The sequence below is a fragment of the Podarcis cretensis genome (assembly GCF_951804945.1).
Source record: "Podarcis cretensis genome assembly, chromosome: 5".
Classification (NCBI taxonomy): domain Eukaryota; kingdom Metazoa; phylum Chordata; class Lepidosauria; order Squamata; family Lacertidae; genus Podarcis; species Podarcis cretensis.
In genome coordinates this window covers 81,590,201-81,612,980 of record NC_137174.1, presented here as the reverse complement: position 1 = coordinate 81,612,980, position 22,780 = coordinate 81,590,201, and the positions used below count along the sequence as shown (strand labels likewise).

The following is a 22,780-nucleotide window of genomic DNA, read 5'->3' as shown; positions in this document are numbered from 1 at the left end:
ACTTATTAATAATTTTATACTTGCTAGAATAACTGTACTACTTATATACCCATGTGTCGTATTGTATTTTTTTTTCTTTTTTAATCTCTTTCACTTTATGTCTGACTGAAAATACTAAATAAAATAGAAATAATAATAATAATAATAATAATAATAATAATAATAATAATAATGTGTTCTTTAAATCCCTTCCTCAACCAAGAGAGATTTGTTACAAAGACTCTACAGTTTTGATGGTGGGGGAGCGAGAACATAGGAGGATTTTGTGAGGCCACAGTACAGATTGCAGGCATGGGGGAAACCTAGAAGTATTAGCACTGCCCAAAAAGCAGGGATTCTTTGAAGAGACTGGCTATCTGGACCATTTCAACCTGGATTCAGGCCCCCTTTCAGAACCAAATCAGCCTTAGTTGTCCTGATCTTACCTCTTCTCAGAAGCTTTTCTTACCACTGAACATAGCATTCTATTGCAATACCCCTGTGGGAGGGGTACTCATGGACACTGCTTTAGTTGTTCTGATCCTACTGGAGTGGTACCTCGCAAGACGAATGCCTCGAAAGACGAAAAACCGCAAAACAAAAGAGTTTTTCGTTTTTTGAGTTGCTTCGCAAGACGGATTTCCCTATGGGCTTGCTTCGCAAGACGGAAATGTCTTGCAAGTTTGTTTCCTTTGTCTTGCAAGTTTGTTTCCTTTTTCTTAAAACCGTGCATTCACTTTGAGGAGCAACTCATAGCACGCGGTGTGGTAGCCTTTTTTGAGGTTTTTGAAGACTTTGGTGATTTTTGAAGCTTTTCCAAAGTCCGTGCTTCGCAAGACAAAAAAATCGCAAGACGAAAAAACTCGCGGAATGAATTAATTTCGTGTTGCGTTGCACCACTGTATAAGGTTGGGTTCAGAGAACAGCATTGGGAAAGTGTCTCTCTGCCTCTCTGTGTTATAGGCTGCCACAAGGCATGATACAACTACAGATGCTATTTAACTTTTATATGAAGCTGCTGAGTGTGTGAATATTAGGTGGGACTATTAGGGTGTTCCTGGTATGCCGATGATGCCCAGCCCCATTTCTCCTTAACTTCTGGGACTGATGCCTGGCAAGATGGAAATACTATGGAAGAGCAATTCTCATGTCTGGGAAATAGGTCAGTTGCCTGTTCTGGACAAGGTTGCACTGCCTCTGAAGTTGCAGGTACACAGCTGCAGGTACACAGCTTAGATCACTCCTGGATCTAACTTTCTCATTTGAGGCTCAGATTTCCTCAGTGGTCAGCTTTGAATGGTGCATCAGCTATTCCTGGATAAAGAGAGCTTGGTCAAGCACTGGTAATCTTGTGGATAGATAAGTGTAATGTGCTGTGTGTGGGGTTACCCTTGAGGCTAGTTCAGAAGCTGCAGCTGGTGCAGAATTCTGCAGCCTGGTGGTTATCAGATGTTGGATGCCACCAACATGTAACACCTGCATTGATGGAGCTGCCCTGACTGCCAGTACACTACTGAGTCATCTTCAAGGTCTTACGATTAGTGTATAAAGCTCTAAACGACATGGGGCCAGTGCACTTAAAACATTGCCTTATTTCTTCTACCCAGATGGGGCAGCAGGTAGGTCCTTTGCTTTGGTCACAGTCAAACACTACCCATAGCTCAAGATGTGGACACACAAGGCTATGGTATTAAGCTGTTTGTTTTCATTAACAAAGCAAATAGCAAATACATTTTCTGAAGAATGAAATAAAGCACCATGAGTAACCGTCACCATTAGACTGACCTCTGGAAAAGCCTCAAGAATGGGAATTTGTAATTATCAAGTGTCTTACTTTGCAGCCCTAGCACTTTTTAAACATCATTTTTGAATGACTAATTATAACAAACCAAAACTACATATTCAACTAAACATACATATTAAGGAAAGAACCTATAACATACTTGGACAGAGAGAAAAGGCATTAAAATATTTACAGGCTTGAGATAGTGGCTTTTTATGCAAAAGCTGCAGTGAGTAATATGAGTGTTTTGAGAAAATATGCCTTTGCAAATGTACAATGTAATATCTAAAGATTTATTCAGCCAACACCTCATAATCAACTCTAAATCTGAAGGGACATAAATGCATTTCATCAGAGATGAAAATCTTCAGTGACTGCTAAAATGAGAATCAAAAATTATTACAATCTAGTAATTTGGCTTGCAGCATGCATTAATCAGAAATCATAATAAATCCACATGCTTCTTAGACAGCACATTAGTCAAACAGTTTTGTATGATAACGACATTGACTAATGGGCTCCAACTTAGAAGGGTCAATCATAAACTCATCAAATGCTTCATTTAATTTCTTAATTTGGACAAACACAATTTGTTTATGGGAAAGATATCAGGTGTTCATGAATGAATAATGGCTAGGAAACCAAACTCCATTAATCAGCTCTTGATTACAAATGACTCCAAGATTGTTTATTCTAATTTCATTCATTTGGGTCAACAAAGAAAATATGAGCAAATGAAACTATTTGGTAAAAAATGGCACTCTTATTTCTCTGTATTTAATGAGGTAGTGATAAATACTGTTTCAATAACACAATGATTTTATTACCTGCGTTAAAAGCATTCTTGTTCAACAGAGAAATTAGTTCAGATGATTTATAATGAAAGTACAGAGACATAAAAACAAAGCTATCCTTTACAAGTAAATAGGTGTACAACAGCATAAGATTGTTCTGTTCTCAACAAGACCGACTTTCTACTGTAAATTGACTGAGGCAAAACCCAAATGTGTCGAAGCCTTGCAAAGAGACAGGGCAAGCAGAGATAATCTAGCACGGATGAGCAGAATTTCAATTACTATCAACTGCAGACCAGATTATAGTAGACCATCAACCATACCTGGCTTAAGAGCAAGAAGAAATCCTCATCTGTCACAGCTTCCATGCCTGATATGCTACCCGATCCTCCCTTGCATGCATTTCTAAATTCATGAGAATTTGTGGCAGGAGGAGGACTTTATTTTGGGGCCATGAGCAAATCTGAAATGAGTGAGAGGCAACAGCAGCCAGTCCAGCCAAATTTGACGTGACAGTGAGCAGCAGAACTGGCTTGCTGGGAATGTCTCAAAATCTGGCACGTCTCTAATTGGGGCAATGTGCTTGTAACAACAGTGGTAGGACGGGCTTCTCACCCAGCATTTCCCTGGGTCAGCTTGGTTCATTCCACCCAGGACAAGAGAAATAGCCACATACTAAGTGACAGCAGGGAGGCATAAGAGCACAGCCCCAGAAGCACAGAACATAGAAAGTTGTGTTGCATGGAGTCAGACCACTGCGCTCATCTAGTTTAGTACTGTCTCCATTGACTGGCAGTGGTTCTCCAGGTTTCAGGCAGGGTACACTCCCAGCCCCACCTGGAGATATGGGGGATTGATGCTCTACCACTATAACCTGATCTCCCATTGCACTAGGGACCAGCTTCATCTTGTGTGAGGATAGCCTGTTTCCCCCCCTAAGTTTCCTGCTGTGCTTTTAAGTGAGGAAGTTGTATACAAGTGAACTGAGTTCTCTCCACTCTGTATCATGTACCTGTGTGAATGCCTCTGTGAGTGTCTTTGCAGATCTGGCTGTCTCGGGGATCCTGCAGGCCTCTTCCTTGAACATTCAGGTTCAGTGAGGGGAAATGCTTGTGGAATGTTCTCCCAAGGAGGTTCGGCTGGCACCTTTAGGCGCCAGGCAAAGAGGTTCCTCTTTAACTAGGCCTTTGCATATGGACACCCAATACCCTTTTAAATGTGCTGTGCAAGTGGAGATTACTGGTTTGTTGTTCTGTTTTTTATTATGTATAGGTAGATGATAGATAGATAGATAGATAGATAGATAGATAGATAGATAGATAGATAGCTTTTATGTTGTGAACCGCCCTCAGATCTAGAGATATAGGGTGGTATACAAATTTAATAAAACAACAACAACAACAACAACAACAACAACAACAACAACAACAACAGGTTTCCTGCTCTTTTCCTTATAAAGATACAAGGAAAAACATGCAGGCAGTATTCTGCCCAATAATTCAGCATGAGGCAAACCTGCTCTGTTTCCATAATTCTAGCCAGTGAGTTACAACAGAACTACGACTGCTGAAGGGCACGTTCAGGTTTAATTGCATTAAACATTGCAAAGTTTTATTTTTTAAATCAGTAAGTTTTTAGAAAATATCATTTTGAATAGATCAGTGATCTAAAGCGTTTCCCTAAAAATATTCTTATTCTGAGACAGAAGCAATAATCACCATTCCATAGTTTAAGATGCAGATTTTGACAGATTTCACATTCAAAGAGCAAATAGTGTCTCTATACATTCATAAATTTTATGCATGACCATGAGAAAGAGACCGTGTACTGAATAGACTGAGTATTTTAAAAAAATAAACAATGATGCGGACATATACACTATAAAACTGTGACCAAAACCTCTCCACTATTGCTTCTTTTGAATAACAAAACTGAAGGATGAGACGCATCCAGGGATTTACAGGGGAGTTACATCGCTGCAAGTTTTAGGGTTTTAGAGAAAGAACAGTTGGTTTTATAATAAATGGTATTTTTTTGCAGATAATAAGAGTTCGCCGAAAAGGTAATGCAGCTTGGAGACAGAAAATGCTAAAAGCTTTAACAGAAGACTTCTCACTTCTCCTCCTGTTGAGGATCAGTCCCGTTTCGTGGAAAAACACAGAGAACAGGAACAATAGAAGTGTGATGTTTCTTTGAGTTTCCAGTGCTGACTACTTGCCATGTATCTTCTGGCCTTGGCAATGGGTTCCCTAGCTCCTAATGCTTGATGACTGAGGGAAGGGAGTCCTGCAAAGGAACACCCTTCCACAAGTATTGGTCTAGTTGCCATCGTCTGAAATAATATTTCATGAATTTGGAGTGCAGAATTCAGCAGTGATGGTTGTGAGCTCTATCTCTCTGGAAATGGAGAAGGAGCCCTGGAGTGGGTGGGAGTGGTGACATGTACTGGGCAAGATGCCTATGGCTATCATGTCCAGGAGTTGGGACAGCTGCATGATGTCCACTGAGTGGGCATGCAAAAGAGGACTGATCATGGATACCCTCCTGGGAGAGAGAGATGCAACCCTGCTCTGTGTCCATCAATACTCCCAAGTGCTGAAGTTGGTGTGAGGGAGATGGCTCTTTGAGGAGTTGAAAAGAAAAAAGGTCATTTAGATGGGCTAGCATCACGTGGAAGTGCCTGTGAGAGAGACTTGTAGAGCAGAGCAAGAGGTTGTCCAGGTAAGGGTATGCATGTACACCCTAAGGCTAAAGATTCTGCACTGCTGTGCCCATTGCCTTTGTAAATACACAGTACTAGTAATGGAAGTCATTGTAGGAGAAGCATAGCAGCAGTCAATGTCTTGTGAATAACAGGCTATGCAAATAGAGCTCCTTTAGGTGTCTTCAGGCTAGAATGTCTTTTGGGTGGAGAGCCTCTCTGATGGAGGATAGCATCTCCATCCTAAGCTTCCAGTGGGGTCACAAACTGGTTTAGAAATTTGAGGTCAAGCGGTTTGAATCCATGTGACGGGGTGAGCTCCCGTTGCTTGGTCCCTGCTCCTGCCAACCTAGCAGTTCAAAAGCACGTCAAAGTGCAAGTAGATAAATAGGTACCACTCCAGTGGGAAGGTAAATGGTGTTTCCATGTGCTGCTCTGGTTCGCCAGAAGTCATGCTGGCCACATGACCCGGAAGCTGTATGCCGACTCCCTCAGCCAATAAAGCGAGATGAGCACCGCAACCCCAGAGTCGGTCACAACTGGACCTAATGGTCAGGGGTCCCTTTACTTTTTACTGAATGCCAAGATGCATCCTTTTTGCTACCATGAAGAAAACTGAATAAGCACCAGAGTAGGTATCTTCTGAGGAAACTACCTTTGAAGAAACCTGGCGAGTATCCCTCCTGCTGGTGACAAGTGGAAGGAGTCCAAACAGCTGCTGGAGACCCTGGTGAGTGGATGGAGGTGCATTGGGAGTGATGGGTCTGCTGGGATCATTCTTGGAATCTGGGACAGTTCCATGAAGGCTCATGAAAGTACTGGAAGAGACCAGAGGAATGTCTGGGGAAGCATATTTTTTTTTCCTTTTCTTTGTGAGTGAATGAACTTTTTGTTGCTGGTGATTTTGACCAGCACTTCCTTGAAGTCTGCCTCCCACAAATTTGGGTACTTCACATTTAGATGATTCAGATGTTTTATCAGCAAGCACAGTCTTCTTGAGTTGTATTACTTCAGTGAGAGGAGGCTTGGATGTAGTCTGCTGAATATATGAACATTGCTGAGGCAGAAAACAGCAGCGGGGGGGGGGGGCGGGGGGCGAAGCCTGGAGCAACTCAGAAGCCTTGTGGGCATCTTGGTCCTTAGAGGGTTGAAATGGAGGGGGGCACCTGAGCCATGACAGCAACTTCCATGTATGAGGATAGGGTCTCCTGCAGAACTGGCTGAACTGAAGAGCACAGTGGTACTCCAAAGTGCTCTCTGCCACTTGCCATGGACACAAACAATAGAATGAGAGTAGTGATCCCTTCTTCAAAATTGCCATGGCCGCCATTTTCAGCTGCTGATAAAGGCAGGAGAATCTCAAGCAGCTGGACACTGACCATGGCTGTCATTCAGTGCTGCCCTCCATGGGCTTTTTGATTGCCCAAAGGCACTTTGGAGCACAAGGCAGGAGGAATTTTCCCCATGGAGAAACATGGTTCTAGAGAGTCCTATCCTCTTGGAGTGGGGCAGGGAAATGAAGGCGATGGGCAGCTAAGGTAAACGGGGCTCTCATTTTTTAAAGAGCCAGTCACTGAGGTCCACCTCCAAGGGGTTACAGGAAACCAGGCAGAGGGCCTTCTCGGTAGTGGTGCCTGCCCTGTGGAACGCCTTCCCATCAAATGTCAAAGAAATAAACAACCATCTGATATTTAGAAGACATCTGAAGGCAGCCCTGTTTAGGGATGCTTTTAATGTTTGATGCTTTGTTGAGTTTTTAATATTGGGAGAATATTAAATAATATTGGGGAAACCCAGCCAGATGGGCGGGGTATAAATAAATTATTATTACAGTTGTACCCCTGGTTACGTACTTAATTCATTCCAGAGGTCCATTCTTAACCTGAAACCATTCTTAACCTGAGGTACCACTTTAGCTAATGGGGCCTCCTGCTGCCGCCATGCTGTCGGTGCATGATTTCTGTTCTCATCCTGAGGTAAAGTTCTTAACCTGAGGTACTCCTTCCAAGTTAGCGAAGTCTGTAACCTGAAGTGTTTGTAACCCAACGTGTTTGTAACCTGAGGTACCACTGTGTTGTTGTTAGGCAAGAAACAGATGGAGAATGATACAAGGCAGTTGTGGGGAGAAGAAAAAAGTAAAGAAAGGAGTGCTCAGTAAGGAGTGAGTATGAGCAAGAGGGGAGGAATAAAGTCTTCTGTTTAAGCTTTAGGTATTTCCTGTCTCCAAGCTGTATGGGAAGCTGCACTGCCTGTTTGAAGACCTATGTCATCCACGAGAGAGATGCATTTGGCCTAATTTTATAATCCTATGCACTCCTAGCATATTCTTGCTTCTGAATAATAATATTTAGGACTGAGCTGTATATACACAAAGTAGGCACTTGTACAGAGAAATGAAACAAGTAGTATTTAAATATAAAATATGAAGCAAATGAAAGACCTTTCCCCACAGAATAACAATTTTTTCTTTAAAAAATGATAAAGGATTCTTCTTGTTCTGAATCACCATCTCCATTGCTGTGCATTAGCTCAACAGTCAATACATATAGAATTAATTTTCTTGGCAAACTTTGCTAAATACAAATAGATATAAATAACTTAAGGTAACCACAAATTTGTATTTGACTTGAGATCAATGGCAAGCATGCAAGATTCAGCTGCACATAATTAGCACACATTTGCATCAGAATAATTTATACCATATGTTACAACATTTGCAAAATCCTATAGTTATAATCTAAGCATGAGTTACTTTTATTTGGAGCTAGAAAAATTACAGCTAGAACAGCAATTCTGAAAAGTGTGGGACCAATTCTGAAATCAGTAAGGTCAGTTGGAAAATTTATTAAAAATACACACAATACCCCATTCTTTAATAACTAGGCCAACCCTGTATAATTGTTAATATCTGGAAAATAAAATGTTAGACTTTACCCACCACTATAAATATAGAATATTTGAGGTATATTTTCCTTCGAAATACTGCATTATAATTCTGTTAGTCATCTAGACCTAATACAAGTTAGGTTAAAGTATTAGGATTTCAGATAATTTCATAACTGATTTGTGGTGTGCCTTTTGATTATAGAATGGGACTGAAAAATGGGCTTACCATGAACCAATTCTGTGAGAGAACCACCATAATCTCAGATCTCATATATGCTCCTATTGTATTTCACATGCTGCCTGTAACCCATCTGTGCTACAGCAACCAAAGCATATTGCAAAGTTTTTCAATGGAAATTAATTTCAAATTCGATCAATTTTAATCTTTATATTTCAAAATATGGAGCTGTCAGGCCACTGGCCAGTTTAGCCCAGTACTGTCCAGTATGATGGGGAGTGGCTCCCAAGGCAGTCAGGCAGAGGTATGGCACATAACTTCTTACATAATTTTTAAATATGGGATTGGACTTGGGACCTTATGCATGCACAGTAAATGACAGTTGGGTTAGCGAATGGACACTCTTCACCCCTCCCATCAAGAAAGGAACTTCACCAGCTCAAAATCCATGGGATCACTAACTAATTTTGCCAGAGGTTCACTTTGAGAGTGGAATGGGGTGCAGTAAGCAAAACTTCAAGCTCCTGTACCCACAACGGCTAGCTACCAAGTGTTGTTGCCAAATACCATTCCTCCATATTCCTCTTTTGCCTTTGCTTTGGTTAGACTGGAAAGGGAGTGGGGGAGAACCAGATTTGGCTCAATTTTCCAGTAGCTGATCCTTCTTTTAAATAGCTGGTACTTGAATCCTGGCACAATGGAGGCACTGTAGAGGAGTAGTTCCTGTGTCCAAGAAATTGGTCAACTGCACTTCCCCTGAAGTAGCGGTTTTGCAGTATGGGGTTGCTTCTGGATCCAGCTTTTTTACTCGAGGGCCAAGTGTTGCCCCAGTGCCCGGAAGCACCTTTTATTAGCTGCAACTGGCACAACAGCCACAAATGTTCCTGGGCTGAAAAAGCATTAGTTCGTGCACTTCAAGATTGGATTACTGCAGTGCTCTCCACGTGGGCTTCCTTGCATTTGATTCAGAAACTGTGGTTGGCGCAGAATGCTGCGGTACAATTGCTAACAGAAGCAATTGGTATCATACAACAACTCTGCTCAGAGACCTGCAAAGGTTGCTAGTTTGCTACTGGGTCAAGTTTAAGGTGTTACTCTTAGTATATAAAGCCCCTAGCAGCTCAGGACTAGTTTACTTGTGAGATCGCCTTACCACCATATATGCCAATTCAACCGCTTCATTCTGTAGAACTGGCATGCCACAATAAACCTTCTGCATTTGTAGGAAATCAATCTTTTAGTATTGCACTATGCACACTTTGGAACTCCCTGCCTATCGAAATCACACAGGCATCTCCACTGTACTCTTTTAGGCACCTTTTATTTAGGCAAGTTTATTCACACAAGTAGAATGTTAACATGTCTTTTAATCTGATTTTCATCTTATCATTCATTTTAATTATTTTCAAATGTTTTAAATTGTTGGTTTTAACTGTGCTTTACAGATGCTATTGTTTTATTCTTTCTGTAAACTGCTTTGAGGTTTTATAACAATCAAGGGGTATTGTAAAATCAATCAATCACATCTTAATGCAAGCAAAACGCCACATTGCCACTCATTTTTCAGAACTGCCTGCCTCTGGGACAACTTTGAACTGTAGACTTGCAATTTTCCACCTATTTTATTCTATTAATAAAATTCAATTTTGGGGGAAAGTTTCCCCCTTGTATTTGTTGCTCCATCCCTTAAACTAGACATTTCCATTTTGTACAACATACAGGAAAATTGTACTATTTCCCTATTTGTTACCACCTACCTTAAAAATGGCTTTGCATAACCATTGAACACTGGAAGAAAAAGGCCACCCAATTTAACTAAGCAATTTTCATTAAAGGAAAAATAAGCAAGAATCTATAAAGTAATGAGTGATCCTATTAGTTCCACCAGACTAAAATCATACAGTCTACGTATGTGGTCTTCTAAGCCACATCTGTCACGAACCATTTTGGAACCATGGATTGTAGACCACTTATTAGGAAAGACTGAACAAATACAGATTTGTCGTTCTTAAGAATTATTTCATGAAAGACTGAAGACAACCATACAAGAAATGCCCTAACACATTTGCAGCAGCTAACACTAATATATTTGTATTTTATCTGTCCAATTCATTTATAGGAACATTTACTTTTTTTACAAAAAATGTGATGCAGAGTTAACTGGAACAAACTGGCTATATAATCACAGGATAATGAGTTAAACAGCCAAACAGGCAGATAAGCTGTCAAACAGCTCAATTAAATATAAAACATTCATTATTCCTCTGTCAGTTTTTACCACATATTGCTAATGTCATATTAACATCTCTATTCTGAAGTCTGCTTTAAACTATCAACAATTCTGTCTTTAAAATACAGTATTTTGCATGCTCTTTTAGAAACAGATTTGAAATGCAGATTCCACACACAGATCAGACAGGCATTTCAACTCAGGACCTTTGAAAGCTCACATCAATCAACTTTTGTAATTGTCTTTATAAGCAGCAGAAGAGAATCTTACCAATATGGCAGATTTTCACTATGTTTTTATATGGTAGTAGAAATTAACAGTTCACAAATGTTCACATCTATTTTATTTTTTTCAAAACCGCATTCTTAAATAAAACCACAATTATTCAAAATATGTTATTTTATAAACTATTAATAATTTCTTATCAGAATAGGAAATCCAATTTTTTTGAATGCTGCCTCTCAAGTGTTTGAGAGACATGGGATACATTTAATATACCAACAAGCACGAATCCTTTTATGGTTCTCTGTCATTCAATAATGAATTCTGGAAAAGAAATCAGAGACACCCAAGTGGTTTGGCAACTGTAAGTGACAGAAGCTATGCTAAATCCTCTGTTTACACTGGGGATTAGCTGAGTAGATTGTGAGCAGCAAACTGAGCTGTCCATGGTCAAGGGAACCTGTTCCTTGTCAGCCTATAGGGCACAAGGACAAAACATGGTCCTGGTAGGAAGTGACCCATAAACATATTCCAACGAAGGATTTATACAAAGCCAGTCTGCCTCATAGAAACTCCATATGACCATTAACTGGACTCCAAGGCTTGCCAGGAGGCCTAATTACAGGTCTACAGAGCCCAATAACAAAAGCTGAAGAGCTTTAGCCTAGGGATGATCTGCTTTATACTGACTTGAGAGAGTCCATATAGAGTGACAAAAAGAAAGAGGTTTAGCTTTAAAATTCTCCCAAGAGAGACAGCATTGTAACTAAGCTTGGAAAGCGCACATGCAACATACTTCAGATAGGCTTAAACATGCTACCCTCTCAAAATTAACATTCAGCTACTGCCTGCTTAACATCTGCTAAGTTGCTGTGATATTGTTAGACTATGCTAAAATGGCTTTCTTCTGTCTAACTATTGAGAGGGATAAGTAAATAAAGTCACTCAAATATAAATTTATAGTTGATAGCCGTAATCCTTTCTGAGTGGCAGTTCTTACGAGCACAAAATTAGTTTCTTTAACAACTCATTAAAAGCGGTTATGTGACTTTAGTTATTACCCTTACTGTGTAAATATATCTACAGTCTGTCATTAACATGAAATCTCTTACCAATATCCAAGCAATACAAACTAGATTTGTGCTCTTATAAACACAGATTAGTAGTTTAGGCTTCTTGAAGGCATACCTTATGTAAGTTCCAGAGTGACTGAGTAGTTATTAAACTTTCTATAAAAATTACCTGAAAACACCATGAACATGATAAATAGACCAGGAACATGAAGTGCTTTCAAATACACAAGCTAAAACAAATAAACCCCAAAATACTATCCCCAAACTCTTTTATATGTGCCTTGAAAACCTTTGTCTGTACTTTAAAAATCAAACGGAAATACTCAGAAATTCAGACATTTTTGTTGAACACTCAGATATGCTAATGATGTTGCACACATTAACACATGCAATGGTTACTAAAACAGAAGAAACTTTGTGCGAACTATGAAATACCAGTTTTCCAAACTAAAGTATATGATTACATATTATTTCCTAGGCTAACAACTTGCTACTTGAAATCTAGAAAGGTTTAGTATTTCAAAACATGAAAGAAAACTTATGAAACATAAATAAAGATCTTAATATGTGTTATAACCATACAGCTTAATAGTCGTGTGTTTGTGTGTGGGTATAAAATTTTCACTCCTCACAGAACAAGAAAGCATAAAGAACAAAATGTTGATTTCCAATATTGTTCAACATAATCCCTAATTTTACAAAAGGAATCAAAGGGACCGTTTATGTACTTGTTCTTTTCAATGTTTAAATAAAAGTTAGGAAAGAGATTTCAAATTTCATGAATAACTTTAATGTATTTTCCAATCCCTTAATTCATTTAAGAGTAATCTGGACCTAAGGTTTAAACTCCCATTTTAAGTTTTTTAGATTAAAAAGTGTCACAAGAACCTCAAATATGCCTTGAAATCTACAGGCTTCTGATCACAATGACAAAAAATTCATAGTATCTTTAATACATTCTCGAGGTGTTAAATTAAAAAATGAGGTGTGACAGCTCAGAGCAGTATAAACAAATTGTGCTTTTCAAGGTCTGCCCTGTCACATCTACTTTATAATTATATGCTTCAGAGACATATTAAAAGAATAGGAGAACAATGCATACGTTTCAAACTATGACGGAGAAGATGCTACACTGGAGAATGTGAGCATTTATTGGAAAATGGAAAAGAAAAGAAAGGAAAGTTTTGCTTTTTAACAAAAGATTTCTGCAAAACAGTATCCCCTACAATAGTTACTGTATATTCCACCATTAGGTTCAAATACTAATAAGAAAACACAAAGGCGGAAAAGTAAAATATGTTCTTATATGAAGGAGTAGATAGTTTAAAAAACCTTGGTTTTGTCTTTTAGGCTAAGGTATACACATTTTTTTTAAGATCATTATCTCCATGATCAGCTGCTCTCTAATGTTTTGTTGTAAATAGGTATGGATACAAATAGAGAACTGTAGCACCTTTATTAAATATATTTAAATGACAGTTCTGCTAATTGACCACACAATCCAAAGTATGTTTATTCAGAAGAAAGTTCCATTAAGTTCATTGAGGCTTACTCTCAGGTAAGTGTGAACAGGATTACAGACTCATTTAGTTACTGTACTGCTATAATACTTTATGTATTTATTTTGACGAATTACATCACACCCTTGGTCAAAAGACCTCAAGGCAGGAAACTTTTGAATTACATGAATGAGCCAAAATATAAAAACAAAACATGCAATTTTCAGTTAAAATAATACAACGCAGGTCAAAAGATTTCCTAACAAAGGCCTGGATGAAGAATAAAAGCTTCACCTGGCACCAAGAGATGGAATAGGATCAGAGCCAGTCAAATCTGATGAGATAAGGTACTCCAAAACTGGGTAACATTGCTGAGAGGCACTAAAACAACATTATTGCTTCCATCCATTTACTTACCAGCAGCTTCAAGAACCAACTGTAATCTAGCTTTCGCCTGTTCAGCAGCGGACTAGAAAAAGGGAGGAAAAAGGAATAACTATTATATTTTATTTATTAAACTTGAAACCTGTCATTTCTCCCAAAGGAGTCCAAGACAGCAAACACCAAAATGATAAAACAGATGATACTAGTAAAATTAAAATATAAACATATTTAAACCATCTAAAAACTTGTTATGCAGTCACATACTCTCAGAGCTGATAATTTCAAGGTTGGCAGGAACAGTATCTTCCAGCTGCCAAATGCCTGGGTAAACACAAAGTTAGTAATAAGGGAGCCAGGTGCATTTCACCAGGGAGGATATTCCACAAACAGGGAACCGCCACTGAAAAGTCCCTGTCACAGGTCAATGCCAACTGGGCAGCAGCCAGTGGCACCAATAGCAAGAGGGTCTCCTATGCAAAGTGCAGGGTCCAAGATCAGAGTTAGAAACTGAGATATATAAGCTAGGCATCAAATACCACCTTAAACCTAGGTTACAGTCAACACAACAGAATGTCTATTCACCAGGGCGTTGGACTAGATAACCCTTGGGGACTCTACAATTCTACAATTCATGAGCAAAACTACATTGCTTGGCTGTAGCTTGCTCTTACAACAACAACAATTAATAATAATAATACTTTTATTATACGCCGCCCATCTGACTGGGTTGCCTCAGTCACTCTGGGCAGCTCCCAACAAATTATGAAAAACACAATAAAACTTCAACCATTGAAAACTTCCCTGAACAATTCACTTGCCCCAGTATGCAAGAAGGAGAAACACATACACTGGAAATGGAAATGGAAATGGAATTAACTATGAACTAAGGCAAAGGTTTTTAAACTGTAGTCTGTGAGTTTCATTGGGTGACCTGGGGAAAGGCTGCAGCACAGACAAAGATACCTGCAGGTATCTTAGTCCTGGAGGACTAAGATGCCCAGCAATGGGTCCATACGCCTTTTGCTGTGCACAAGTCAGCTGACTCAATGGAGATGTCAATCGCCAACCTTGTGCCCAGAAATTTCCACATAGTCACAACTGGACCTGCATCAGTAGCTAAACATGCCTGGCACCCAGGAAATTTCAAACAGTGCCCACGATTGATATTGGTGAAGGTTTGCTTTTGGTACTCAGGTCCCAAGCCATTGGACAAGGGGAAGAGAAATTTCATTACAATCAAATGGTATATAAATCTTGTTAAATCACTCACTCAATTAATTGATAAAATATTGTCAACCTCTGCTCCTTGGGCTAGGGAGCAGCTGGACATGCAAAAGTCAAAGCTCACACCCCACACACATCTTAATGCAAGCAGGCATAAATCCTTGCATGAACAGAATAAGTTACTCAGCCTTACATTGGATACAACCCTTATATACACTTTATATATATTTAATAAATGTAAAAGCATGCAAATTTCATTTTTTATTAGCCAGCATTGAAAATTGTTCAAAGCAATGCTTTAGTAAACAAAATAACAAAAATGATGTGACCTGTTTAAAGCTAAGCAAGCGACAACGATATATAAACATGTAAATGCAGCACTGCATCATCATTATGAATACTGACCAACAACCAGAAACAGAATTCAGCATTCATCTTATGTATTGAGCCACGGAAATTGCCTTTATACTGCTCAACTGAAAAATATCGAAAAGTCTGTTCAGATAGTCTAAGGTTTAGACTCTAAAACACTGTCTCAAGTGTACAAAAACCTGCTCATGTGAGCAGTAAGAACTATTATTTCATATTTCTCTGGACATGTAAACTAGTTTGCCTAATGGTGCCAATTAGAGCATCTTAACTGGCTCTATGTCAACAACATAAATTGTCTCCAGCTACACAGAATTGTGTCTATTGTAAAGAATCCTCAAGCTGACCTCATGCCATTTTGATAGTATGCAATGCACCAATCATGAACTTAACCATCACTATATTTGCCTGCCTACTTTTTATGACTCCCAACAAATTTTGCATTTACATTACTAGTATTCTGAACAGTTTGCCTTCTGCTAACACAGCCTTATAAATCCAGATGTGAATATTACAAAATGGACCCAGTAACCCCAAATGGACCCTATAAAATCAACTAGAAAAAAATTCTTAGCTTGTAATATTACAACTGATTTATATAAAGCTTTATAATAAATACGTAATTTTAAATGGATAGCAGTAATTGTTTGTCTTACTGCTGGTAGTGCTAGAATAAATTGGGAGCAATCATTCTCTTCAGCTTTCTTCCGTTTACAATAATTGTGCCAGTGTGGTTTAGTATATATAATAACAACAGCAGGATAAGGGGGAAATGAAATAGTGTTTTGTTTTACTTTTGTCCCCAAAGAAAATTCTACAATAGGTCACATCTGAAAATAGACATATTGATTCTATGATTCATTAGGCATAAATATGTTAGTTAATGGATTCAGACTTATAGTACTTGCTGTATTTCGTATATATAACATAGTTGATATATAACACTCACTCTCTATATATTATTCTTTTTGTAAAAATTCCAGAACTTGATGGTTTTCAACAGCCCCAGTGAAAAAACAAACATATGCAAGAAATCAATTTAGGTAATAAGGGCTCTTGGGGGGGGGGGATCCAAGTAGATAATAAGATGCAATCTGGGGAAGCTAAATAATACTACTTAAGTCCCAATAAAGCCAATATACTTTTAATACCAATGCTAGAACACCCTAGGTACCCATAATCCCCACACAAGTTTTTGTGTATTTTTTATATAAACATATATTTGCTTTTAATCTATAGCCTAGTTTGCATGTCACATTAAGGCAAGTACAGTGGTACATCTGGTTACGAACTTAATTCGTTCTGGAGGTCCATTCTTAACCTGAAACCGTTCTTAAGCTGAGGTACCACTTTAGCTAATGGGGCTTCCCGCTGCCGCCGTGCAATTTCTGTTCTCATCCTGGGGCAAAGTTCTTAACCAGAGGTACTACTTGTGAGTTAGCGGAGTCTGCATCCCAAAGTGTTTGTAACCTGAGGTGTTTCTAACCCGAGGTACCACCGTAAAAACAAACTATGGTTTCAAAGTGAATGTGTTGGTTTTTTTGAAAGAAAAAAAGGTGCAGAAGATACCGACAGAAAAAAAAGAAAGTCTGAATGCCTCAATAGAAATTAGTGAAATAAAAGAAGTGATAAAAGAACTTAAAAGAGGGGAGGCCCCGGGACCTGATGGATTTACAGCACGTTACTACAAAGAAATGAAACACATCATGTCAGTACCTTTGAAAGAAGTTATGGATAATATTCTTAAAGAGAAAGAAATCCCTGAAACATGGAAGGAAGCATTTATTACCTTTATTCCAAAACAAGATTCAGATTTGACACAAGTAAAAAATTATAGGCCAATTTCACTGTTAAATACAGATTATAAAATCTTTGCAAGCATTTTAGCGAGGAGAATTAAAACAATACTACAAGAAGTTATCCATAAAGATCAAGCAGGTTTCCTACCTGGCAGACAGATGAAAGATAATGTAAGGAATATAATTAATATTTTGGAATATCTGACTGCCAGGAATGAGAAACAAGCGATGTTAATATTTGTGGATGCGGAAAAGGCCTTTGATAATATATCATGGGATTTTATGTTAAAAAATTTGGAATATATGGAGACGGGGAAGGAATTCCTCAATGGAATAGAGGCAATATATACTGAACAAAGAGCAAAGTTAATTGTAAATAATGTCACTACGGAAGAAATAGGGATAAGCAAAGGTACGCGACAGGGGTGTCCACTTTCGCCATTGCTATTCATCATGGTCCTAGAAGTCCTTCTGAATACTATAAGAGAGAACAAGGAAATAAAAGGGGTAGAATTAGGCCGAAATAAGGTTAAAGCCTTTGCCGACGATCTGGTTTTAACGGTAGAAGAACCTCTAGAGAGTACCAAAAATATTCTTAAAGAGGTGGAGAGATTTGGCCAAGTGGCAGGTTTTAAATTAAATAAGAGAAAGACCAAAATAATTGCTAAGAATATGGATCAAGAAACAATAGAGTTAATGCAACAGCAAATAGGAATAGAAATAGTGAAGAAGGTGAAATATCTTGGTGTTTGGTTAACCCCAAAGAGTATTGATTTATATCAGAATAATTATATACCAGTGTGGAATGGAATAAAGAAAGATCTGGAGGTGTGGGGACGAATGAAATTATCAATGTGGGGAAGGATGTCAACGATAAAGATGAGCGTGCTGCCAAAACTACTGTTTCTGTTTCAAACAATTCCAGTAATCAGAGGGACGGCTATTTTTAAGGAATGGCAAAGAACAATTTCAAGGTATATTTGGCAGGGTAAGAAGCCTAGAATTCAATTTAAGTTACTAACAGATGCGAAAGAAAGAGGAGGCTTCGCCCTGCCAGACCTGAAATTATATTATGAAGCAGCTTGTCTCTGCTGGTTAAAGGAATGGATAAAACTAGATAATACGGAGTTGCTAGACTTAGAAGGATTTGATAATAGATTTGGGTGGCACGCATATCTATGGTCTGGAAAGAAGAAAGGCCATGTAGGCTTTGAGAACCACATTTTCCGAAGATCGTTGAAAGAAGTTTGGGATAGGTATAAAAACCTACTCGAGCCAAAAACTCCACACTGGTTGTCTCCATTAGAGGTTATGAGTGTTAAAAAAACTAATATGAGGAAAAATTGGGCTACATATGGAGAGTTAATTGTCAAGGAAGGGGGGAGATGGAAAATGAAACCTTATGAAGAGGTAAAAGAGTATGTGTACGACTGGTTGCATTACCTACAAACAAATGAAATGTTTAAGAAGGATTTTAAGGAGTACGGGTATGCAGAGAAAGAGTCGAAATTTCAAACAGAAATAATAAATAATGAATTTAAGATATTATCTAAAATGTATAAAATTTTGTTGGAATGGCATACCAAAGATGAAGAAGTTAAATCGGTTATGATAAAATGGGCCAGGGATTTTGGATATAATATACAAATGGATGATTGGATTAAATTATGGAATGAAAACATGAAATTTACTGCATGTACAGAGTTAAAAGAGAATATAATGAAAATGATGTATAGATGGTATATTACACCGGTAAAACTTGCAAAAATGTATGAAACATGTAAGAAATGTTGGAAATGCAAAGAAAAGGATGGCACTTTTTATCATATGTGGTGGGAATGTAAAAAAGTGAAGAGCTTCTGGGAACTGATATATAATGAACTGAAGAAGATGTTGAAATATACATTTGTTAAGAAACCAGAGGCTTTTCTTCTAGGAATTACAGGAAATGAAATAAATAGAAAGGATTGCAAACTTTTCCAATATGCAGTAACAGCGGCGAGAATATTACTGGCCCAGAATTGGAAACAAGAACAAGTTCCAACAATAGAGGAGTGGAGAACAAAGTTGATGGACTATGCAGAACTGGACAAATTGACAGGGAAGATTAGATATTTACGAGATCAAAAGTTTATCGAGGACTGGAAAAAGTGGGTGGACTATTGGGAAGGTATAAGTGACAGAGAAATAACGTTAGTGGCATTTAAAGAAGCTCTGTAAAAGTCAAAGAAATATTGCAAAAAAGAAAAACAGGTCTCAAATGGTTTTCGAAAGGCAATAGCAAATTTAAGAACTGTGTATTTAAAAATCAAGTTTGGATGATTGTCAGAGAGGCTGAGGGAAGTCCAAAATTGGAAAATCTGTTAAAGTTGAAATTGTGATGTGTTATATATTCTTTTTGTGGAAATTAATAAAAAAATATATTAAAAAAAAACAACAAAGTGAATGTGTTGTGTGTTGGTGTACACTGCTAAAAAGTTCTTCTTCCATTTCCCCTCTGCTCCTGACAGAGTCTGGCTTCTCATGACATCAAAACGCAAACCCAGAGAGGTAACCACCATTTGCTCTTGGCTTTCTGCTTGTGATTTATTTGGAGAAAGGAAACCACAAGCCTGAGTTTGGAGTTTACAACAAGTGGCAATACAGCAGAACCAGGGGAAGAGTGCTGTGGGAACTTTTGAGCGCTAGCACGCTGCTCATTTGCATTAAACCATTGCTTGTTTTCAACTATGGTTTAATGGAAAGTGTGAATCAGGCATTTGTTGCAAGCCTGCCTGGGGGCTTTTATAGGCAAATGATGGGATATGAATCTTCTAAAGTAAAAATACCAACCCAATATGAAAGGCTTATATGCACAAGGCCAACACACCCATGTATACTCAGTAGTAGCCCCACTAGAAATCTGTAGGAACGATGAGCAGTAAGTCCTACTGAAAATTAAGAGAGTCGCATACAGCATTTAAGAAAGCAATTCATGTACATGAATGAAGAAATGTACAGAGATCACTTTTAAATAATTTCCTAAAAGGATGCAATCTCTGTAGAGAACAAGTGGTATGTTGTAGAGATGAAAGTTCTTCCCTAATCTCTCTCTTCCTTAATGAGACATGTACTGGAAATTCCCACGATGGGATATGTCTAAGCTATACAGGAAGTTCTCTCTTAAGATAAAAATCATATCACAAAATCACAGAATTGTAGAGTTGGGAAGGGACCTTGAGGGTCATCTAGTCCAGCCCCCTGCAATGAAGGAATCTCAGGCAAAGCATCAATGACAGATGAGCATCCAACCTCTGCTTAAAAACTTCCAAGAAAGGAGAGTCTACCACCTTTCATGGGAGACTGTTCCACTGTTGAACAGCTCTTACTATCAGAAAGTACTTCCTGATGTTTAGTTGGAATCTCCATTGGTTTGGGTCCTAGCCTCCAGGAGAAGGAGAAAACAAGCATGCTACATCTTCCATGTGACAGACCTTTAGATGTTTGAAGAAGGCTATCATATATACTCTAAGTCTCCTCTTTACCAGGCTAAACATACCCAATTCCCTCAATTGTTTCTCATCAAGCTTAGTATCCAGACCCTTTGGTTGCTCTTGAAAAGGTTGTGCTTACGTGTGTGTGTGTGTGTGTGTGTGTGTGTGTGTGTGTGTAAGAGACACTGCAGACTGGAGTCTCCTCACAAACAGGAATCACAGATCTATTTACAAGTAAGAACATCAGCCAACTGCCTAAACGATAGGACAGCTGTCAGCTTTGAGAAGTGGGATAAGTCAATTTCACTCCTAAAATACACTCTCTCTCTCTTTGCGTCTGTGTGTTTGTAGGGGAAATGAATATTCCCATATGTAGATACATGCTTGCATGAAGGAGAGAGAGAGAGAGAGATTAGAAACTGAATGTATTGAGATAGGAGGCTGGGAAGGGTTTTAGCTTGCAGAGGTAGACAGGAGAGTGAAGCCCTTCTTGTCAAAGTATCTACGCATCAAGTGACAATCCAGAGTACCTACAAACTAGCAGATTTACTCGTCAGGAAAGGGCTCATTACAAGCTGGGATGCTAACTCCTAACCCATGTGTACATATAAAAATATGCATTGAACAGCAAGGGAATGTACAGAAATTTTAACTATTAGTTTGCACCATCGTTGCTCTTCAAATACAAAAAGGAGAAATTGCACTTATTCAGTCTATTAATCCTCAGTAAGAAGGCAGTGCCTGCACAAGCAGCTCCCTACAGCCAAGCACAGGAGAACAAAAGGCAAAACATGGCACATTATGTATCTCAAATCAGAAACACTGAACTAAGGGGCTAGTGATTACAGCCATTAGTGATCACAGCCATTCATATATTACATATCACCTGGTTAAGTTCACACTGACATCAAGACAAAATTTAGCCTGCACTTCCACTGCATTTCTACTGAGTACATCTAGTACAGCAACTGATTGCAGTCACTGAAATAGTAAGGGCCAAATTAGTTTATCAGTGCCCTTCCATATTACATACATTTTCAGAGGTGCCTCCCATCTAGTAAGTGGCCGATATTCCGTTTCTGGTTTAGGACCAGTGATGCTCATTTATGCCTTATTTATTTATGCTATTATTATTAGTTCCTAGTTTATAGCAGAGATCCAATATTAATCAGAATGTTTGGTCAGCATAACTGCGTAAATATTTTAAGACAGGCAAGTTTATGAAGTAGGTGAAGAACAAATCTGCTTTGCATTAAAGTATGTCTAATTATTTATGTAACAATTAATATTGTGCAATTAGATTTAGGAGTATTAACTGTCAAGGAAAAGTAATTATGAAGAATAAGCCAAAGATTTCTGTGATTCATTAGGGTTTTTTCTTGTTAATTAACTAGAAATTAATTATACTGAATAGAAGCTTTAATAAGAAAAAGGAAGGTTGCCTTGTTTGGGAATATCATTTAAAACAACGGATGACACTTGAATACAGCAGGGCATGTCAGCGGGGCACAGCATAAATTCAATTTTTCTCAGCTGTAAGAATCTTAAGTACTGAGAAAACAGCAAACTCTAATGTGGAAGTATCCAATGGAAACCTTGTTATATTTTTGAGTGTACTAACTATTTTGGAATCCACAGATTGCATGAGTAGAAAAGCCATTTTCATGCTTGCAAGTTGTAATGAGCCCATGTCCTTTGCAAGTAGGAATTTGGGATTCAAGCAACTCTGATTCAATCTGAGTGAACTTGGGTGTTAGGAGTTGGATTGGAGTGATGACGATGACGGCTGTTCAGTTGCTTCTTCTATTGTTACCAGATCTGCTAGTGTGTCTGGATACAGAAGTGTGTTTGTGTGTATGAACAAGTATTTTAGCTATGTATTTACAAAGAAAGCTAGTTTTGGAGAATTAGCAATACTGCTCTTGGGATCCTTCCCAGAGACAACAGCATGCACACAAACAGACTACATTGGCTTTGAATACCTTCCTTACTCTGGGGGATTTAGACTCCTTCTTGCCACGACCCTCTCTTTGTTCCCTAGCATGTGAACTGTGCTTGCTATTTTTCTTAGAGACTAGTTAGGATACTGCTACTGGGAGGCACTTGCCAGTGTCTTTCCAAAGGGGAGATCTTTCTACTTGAAACCAAATTTTGGTGTGTTCATGAGCAACCAAGGGCCATTGACT

At 38.5% G+C, this 22,780-nt stretch overlaps 1 protein-coding gene across 3 annotated transcripts in view; it reads right to left on the bottom strand.

Annotated features, from left to right (window-relative positions):
* RSRC1 (arginine and serine rich coiled-coil 1) overlaps nucleotides 1-22,780 on the bottom strand; it is a 177,859-nt gene that overhangs the window by 71,406 nt on the left and 83,673 nt on the right. For all 3 annotated transcript variants that reach the window (XM_079978179.1, XM_079978180.1, XM_079978178.1), the window contains one exon: nucleotides 13,763-13,814. In XM_079978179.1, coding sequence (XP_079834305.1) covers nucleotides 13,763-13,814 — 52 coding nt within the window. The remainder of the gene's footprint in view (nucleotides 1-13,762; nucleotides 13,815-22,780) is intronic.